General features: G+C 33.1%; 1 protein-coding gene and 1 long non-coding RNA gene across 5 annotated transcripts in view; one reads left to right on the top strand and one right to left on the bottom strand.

Annotated features, from left to right (window-relative positions):
* Positions 1-1,950: 1,950 nt before the first annotated feature.
* Positions 1,951-2,327, top strand: LOC111393340. Its single transcript, XR_002702397.1, has 2 exons — positions 1,951-2,031; positions 2,112-2,327. It is a non-coding gene; the product is annotated as an uncharacterized LOC111393340 (long non-coding RNA).
* Positions 2,328-2,352: 25 nt separating this feature from the next.
* The window catches only part of LOC111393338 (transcription factor PIF1), a 7,138-nt gene continuing 2,424 nt past the window's right edge, over positions 2,353-7,066 (bottom strand). For all 4 annotated transcript variants that reach the window (XM_023018835.1, XM_023018834.1, XM_023018837.1 and 1 more), the window contains 6 exons: positions 4,699-4,797; positions 4,414-4,479; positions 4,250-4,315; positions 3,441-3,839; positions 3,072-3,154; positions 2,353-2,804 (listed from right to left, as the gene is read on the bottom strand). In XM_023018835.1, coding sequence (XP_022874603.1) covers positions 3,086-3,154; positions 3,441-3,839; positions 4,250-4,315; positions 4,414-4,479; positions 4,699-4,797 — 699 coding nt within the window. In that variant the 3' untranslated portion in view covers positions 2,353-2,804; positions 3,072-3,085. The remainder of the gene's footprint in view (positions 2,805-3,071; positions 3,155-3,440; positions 3,840-4,249; positions 4,316-4,413; positions 4,480-4,698; positions 4,798-7,066) is intronic.

The following is a 7,066-nucleotide window of genomic DNA, read 5'->3' as shown; positions in this document are numbered from 1 at the left end:
ATTTCAACTGTGTGATGATGATTGGACCTTTGGATATGTAGACCTAAATCGTGTGTGTTAGCTATTTTGGGTGGAACTAGTGTAGGCAAGTCCAAAATATTGCCTTGTTTGGATCGACTAAATAATCCTCTAAACTAGCTTAGAAGATTTTCTAAGAATGTGTACTTTTTCTTTCTAAATCGGATAAAAATAAAGTTGAAATGATGTAACAGACAAGATGCTAAACATGGCCATGTACTTGATTCGAATAGAATCCAAATTTAGCAATGGTTTTATTTTAGATTCCTTGAATTTCATCATATGAATCTATCCTATTGAGAAGACGCTTTTTAAATGAATAAAATGATTTTAATAACATTTCTATCTAAAAAAATACTTATAGGGGAGTCCTCAACTAAGGAGGATCTCCTCAATAAAGATTGTGATGGATTTCAAAGATTGTTCTAAATTTAGGTGTTCTCAATCGAGATTTTAATGGATTTTAGTACAATCTATTAAAATTTAGGTGTTTTTAATTAGGGTGTATTTGATTACATTTATTTTTCATCGAAAATATCAGTTTTCCACTCAAATTCTTACTTGAGATGTTTGATTGTTAATTTTTTCCATGGAAAACATTTTCCAACTTTTGAAAATATGCCTAATTTTTTTTTTGTTTTTAAGGAAAACATTTTCCTTTGGTGGAGGTGGTTTTTATTTTCCACAAAAGATGGAAAATATTTTCTTTTCTATGTGATATTTTTCATGTCAATCAAACACACTAGATTGACATGAAAAATATCACTTAGAAAAGAAAATATTTTCCATCTTTTGTGGAAAATAAAAATCACCTCCACCAAAGGAAAATGTTTTCCTTAAAAACAAGGAAAATTAGGTATATTTTCAAAAGTTGAAAAATGTTTTCCATGGAAAAAAATAGCAATCAAACACTCAAATTAGGAATTTGGATAAATATAATCAAACACACCCTAAGATTTAAAATAAATTCAATGAAATCTTTTAAAATTTAGGCATTCTCAATAATTAGTGGATTTATAAAGCTTTCATTAATGGATAGATTTTAACAGATTTGAATGGAAGTCAAACTTAAAAATTCATATAACCAAATCTTTTGAAATTTCATTATATTTGGTGAGATTGTTATAAAATTTGTAGAAATTTAAATTCATTAGAATTTATAATTTTAAAATTCAACAAAATTATAGTTGAGGACATCCTTGTAAAATTTTGATAGATTTTAAAATATCATAAATCCTAATGAATTTCGTGGATTTGAATAAATTTCAACAAATTCCATAAGAATCTCAACAAATATAGTGAAATTTCAAAAGATTTGGTTTTATGTATTTTTAAGAATGAAATTCATCCAAATCTTTCTAAATCTCTCTATTAATGAAATATTTATAGATACTTAAATTTTAAAGCATTTCATTGAATTTCATTAAAATCTCAATTGAGGATGCTTAATTTTTAATGGATTTCATTAAATCCACAAAAATCCCATTTGAGGATACCAAAAAATTGAGAACGATTTTTAAAATCTTTCATAATCCCAATTGACTACGCCCTCCATATAGAATAGAATATCCATATTTATAGATTATATGAGAAATTAACTTTCTACGTGTACACATTTGTATGAGATTTTGATGAATTTGAAAAGATAATAAATTCTAATGAATATTGTGAATTTGAATAGATTTTCATATAATTCATAAGAATCTCATTAAAAATGGTAAAATTTCAAAATCTTTTATTAAATAGTTCCCAAATAATTCCTGATTTTATAAATAACATTAAAAGGAAAATTAATTGCACATTTAGAGTAAATTAATTCTCATTTATGCGAAAATTAATTATAGAATTAGAGTAAATTAATTCTCATTTATGCCAAAATAAGTATTTAAAGTCAGGCATGGAGCTAATGTGTAAGTTCAATTTCACAAACAAGAATGTCTCCTCTACGATCATATCTTTTCATTGGATTATTTTGCATCGCATTGCTCCTTTCTTCACATGAAAAAAGCTCAGGTAAATTTATATTCCAATTTCTCTTTTTCACATTACCGATGTAATTATTAATATTTTTTTTCTTTTCTGTAAATTTTCAGTTGCAGGTATCACTACTATTATAGGGCGTTGTAGTTCAACAGATGAAGAATGCAACGAAGAATGCCAAAAGGCAGGATATAAGGGGGGGACGTGTGTTTCAAAAGGTGCATTTGATCCTGAATATTGTCAATGTACCCGTAATTGATCAAAATGACGTCTGTTCGATGATTATATGCTGAATAAAAATGCTTAAAACATTTCGTATTTAATTGATATTTGTTGAAAGCATCAAGACTTCTATAAATTTATAATCAGACATGTCAATTATAAGAAATCCAACAAATTTTGTCACGTACCTATTGGGGTCCACTAAATCGGTGAGAGGCACAGACCCTTCAATTCTAATTTAGTACATTTGAATGCTTCAAAATGGAATAGCAGCCATATCCCTCTTTCCCAAATTTATCCTGTATATGAGTGAGCTTAAAAATAATTGGCAGAAGACATGAAAAACACCTAACAACCTATCACGGCGTAAATTTTCCCGTTCCCCGATGGTGTCGCAAGCTCACAGGAGTTCCTTTCTGATGTGGGATCCCTCACTTTCAAGATGTGAACAAGGGGGTTTACACATCCATTGGAAAATAAAGGAAAATCAACTATTTAATAATAGTTACATGTTAGCGCACATCCTTAAACTGTATTAACCAGCTGCATTTAGCCAATGGAGTCCTCGCATCACGGAAATTAACCTGCAGATGCACAAGAACTTGTTATATATAGAAACCTAGTTAAGAACATTTCCAAAAACCATCCGACAATACTAGATTTATCAACAATGGATGCCCTTCCACGCACCACCTCACACAAACATACCCTCAAAAGGTGACAATTTAGGACTTGATGGAACGTACACAAGATATTTACAAGAACCTCAATGTTGATTATGTTTGGATCAAATTTCATACGGGCTTGTCGTAAAAGGGAAGTCTACTCAAGTAAGTGTAGGAATTGCCTACCTGGTTTGTGATTCTCAAGTGTTCCCCATTTCTTTGCTGCTACTGGGCTTGTTGGTAATGGGCGGCGGAACTGCAGCTTGATTCTGGATTATAAATTTAGGAAACCATCAGTACGAAAACTGGAAAAATGAAGCAAACTTGATCGGTTGGTTGATGCATGATAATATCCTCCTGCCGTACTAGTCTAAAACTTTACCAAAAGTAATTTTCAAATGATGGCCACACAAGATGTGGCTGGAATTGTAAAGTTCAAATTACTTTCATTTATATTGTGACCAATATAAATGTTGAATAATTATTTAAATAACATGTAATGACAGAATAGACATGAAGGGAAGCTGATTCAATGTCAACACACATCCAACTTGCCTGTGGTAATGGAAATTGTGCCTGGTGGAGACAGAGATACTGTTGATACGGATCCATGAAATTCGGGATTTGAGGCTGGTTTGGGTTGTTGGCAACATGTAAGTTTAGCACAGGATCCGTCTGGTTTGAAACTTGAATTCTCGAAGGCTCAGGTACAGGAACTGGTGACATGTGAAATGGGGGCATCGAAAATCTGGGTCCCATATGTGCTGCTGCTGACGGGTTTGGCATTGGTGAACTGGGTAGAACAGATTGATACGGCACCATTGGGCGGTTCATGCCCATCTCCATTCCCATGCCCATGCCCATCCCCATCCCCATTCCCATCCCCATTGCAGGCATGAACTGTTGGACACCAGGATACATCATAGGCATCATGCCACATCCCATGGACATCATCTGCAGAGACAGTTGCAATGCATTTCTTCCTTTAAACAGCATGAATAAACTTACACAAAATAGCCATGCACGCGTGAAACAGAGTATTATGAGAGAAAGGAAGAGGGGAATGGACAAAACAAAAATTAATTTATTAGGTGAATGGACTCTGTCTTTTAACTTACACGAGACAGTGGAACTACAAAACTAGGATGCAATGCGTTTGTGTTCTACTCCAGTACATACAACAGACACCTTTGTAGTAGTTTGAGTAGATGTGAATCATACGTAGTAAAATGAAGCAGACATGGGATTATTAACAATCGTATTAAGGAGCATAAATTACTAGGCAGGAAATAACGAGATCAATGTAGCAAGAGAATTTCATAATTCAACGCCATATCGGAGAAATGGAATACAGGAGAATCTACCTGTACTTGCAGTTGTAGTGATTTCAAGTACTCAATTGCCTCATCCAACATTGAAGCTTTGTCAGACTGCAATTCATAAACCAGAACAAGAATTTCACGCCCAGTATCTAGAGCAGTCATTCCAGAAAACAAAACCACAGTGCTGATATTAAACGCGCTAAAACCTTGTTGCACCGGGGTATGAGTTCTTGCAAAGCCCTCATCTTTTCGTTGATCCTGTCCCGACGCCTCTGCAAGAGTTCCAGCAGTCAAATAACTAAATAAAATAATCATGCAAGAAAGCAAATAAAGCACTAAGATATTAGCCAGAACCACTTTGAATGTTTGTTATTTTGTAATTCTGCTTGCAAATCAAAAATTTATTCATACCATCTATATTTCTAACCATCTGGGGGATTCATCCTATATTATTCCTGTTAATTGATAATCTCTTAAAAAGAAGTACGTACCCTCTCTGATTGATTATGAACTTCCGCAGCACGAGATCTCTTTGTTGACGTTGAACTACGGGCGTGCATCTTGGCTTCAGCAGATTCAAACTCAATATCCTAAAGCAATAGACAGGCAAAAATTACATGATCAGCCCATAAAAATTAAATGTTATCTACTCGGTGTTAATTTAGGTAGTAGACCACAAGCAACCATTCTCTTTTTGCGGAATTATGCTATCACATTGTAGCATTTAGTACGCATAACACTAATAGTAAAAAGGCCTTCTTTGGGCCCCAGATTAGCCAGAGAACAGTGTGCAAATCGCAAGAAATCAAAGATTGAGCTAGATGATGCAAAAAACAACCCTTCATTCTAGCATCAAGATCAGTCTACTAAGACCAAGGAATGACCTAGCGGATAAGGTATCAACACACCTGCAAGTGGTTGCAGGTTCAAGTCTCGTGGGGAGTTGGTTCGAGAAAGGAGAGATTGTCCCCTGCTATGTAGACCATAGGGCCCCAAAAAGAAGAAAAATCAAGATCAGTCTATACTTACTGGAAACGTGCATCAGCATCATATGAAATAACACTACTTTTTGACTAGATTTTAATATGGATAGATAGCAGATAACGAATTCGAGCCTTCGCTCCTTTCATCAACATTAATTAAATATTCCATCGAAATTGCTTAAATGGTTTTTACAAGCTTCTCCCAGCAGAATCACCCTACCGAGCTTTACACAATGACTTAACTTTCCCACAAGACACGTGCACAAATCTCACCGTTTCGTGTCATCTTCCTCTTATCTTAATCAACTGTTAGAGTGTGTTTGATTGACATGGAAAATATCACATAGAAAAGAAAATATTTTCCATCTTTTGTGGAAAATAAAAACCACCTTTACCCAAGGAAAATATTTTCCTTAAAAACAAGGAAAATTAGGCATATTTTCAAAAGTTGGAAAATGTTTTCCATGGAAAAAAATAGCAATCAAACACTTCAAATAGGAATTTGGATGGAAAACTGATATTTTTCATGGAAAATAAATGTAATCAAACACACACTTATAGAAAGTATCATAAAATACACCGCCAAAACAAGAACAAAATTAACTTTATGGAAAGTCCATATAGCATAAAATTGGAAAACAAAACATGTAAAAATGAATTTGACTATCGAAAGCCAACAAACTATTTATTTCATCTTCTAATTAAAACAACTTCTCCGAGTAGAAATTAACTTACCAAACACCCGTCTTCAACGAAGAAAAACTTGACATACAAAATAAAAAGAGTAAGTACATTAATATTATAATAAAAAGAAATGAAGAAATATAAAACTCCTATTTTGTCTTGAAAAGATTTTCAAAATATATATTAAAAGATTCTTTTATGATTTTATCATGCGATCACCAAGGGAGCAAGTGACTCAAAACTTAACCATGATCGAGCACAGACTGATAACTATGATTCGTAATTTGCATGTGAAAAGCGTAATTAGACTAATAGCATACACTGATATAGTGCAGAGTACTTCGCTATCTCACCCTCGGTACATGTTTGACAAAGCTTGTAATTGATTATAAGCTGAACAAACTCTATTTTTACTTGTACATTTCATGGATCTCTCAATTTTTATCTGATATTTCCCATGATGTATACTGATATAGTGCAAAGTACTTTGCCTGCTCGCCCTCGGTGCATGTGTGGCAAAGCTTATGTTTGTTTATAAAACTGAATAAACTCAATTTAGGCATGCGTACTAGAACTCGCAATTTTTATCTAATTTTTTACTAGGTACTTCTTGGTGGGATCCATTGTTGGAAGAATTCCAACAGATGGAGCCACACATGTGTATATATTAAAATGTGTGATGCTATTTTAAAGATTAGTCTATAAAGTGATCCAGTAAGTTTAATTTTGAATTAATGTGTATTAAATGTTATGGGAATAAAGTGTAGAGACTGTAATATGTTATTTTAAATTGATGAGAAACAAATTTGAAATAACACAAAATTAATAACTGTCAACTTGTAGTTATTTATTATGGGGACATGATCCCCAATTGTACGTGAATTCAAAATTCTCTGTATCTCCATCAACAGAGGAGAAAATTCAAGGAAATCACGTAATAATTGGAAGATCGAAATCTGTTCAGAAAACTAACAATTATGGATCAAGATACGCTTTCGCTTTAATCTTCTCTTTGATTTCAACATAGAGCATTTATGAAAATAAGTGAAAGGATTTAATGAATTTTTTATTTCTTTCAATTCCTACACCTATTTCTTAAAAGCGTAGCGAAACTAGGCTCAAATATTCTTATATTTATCTGAAATTCATCGTCGTTATAACTACGTGCCAATAATCACCGCATGAACCTCTG

The sequence above is a fragment of the Olea europaea genome, chromosome 4 (genome assembly GCF_002742605.1).
Source record: "Olea europaea var. sylvestris chromosome 4, O_europaea_v1, whole genome shotgun sequence".
Taxonomy (NCBI): Eukaryota; Viridiplantae; Streptophyta; class Magnoliopsida; order Lamiales; family Oleaceae; genus Olea; species Olea europaea.
This window is presented reverse-complemented; position numbering and strand designations above follow the sequence as displayed.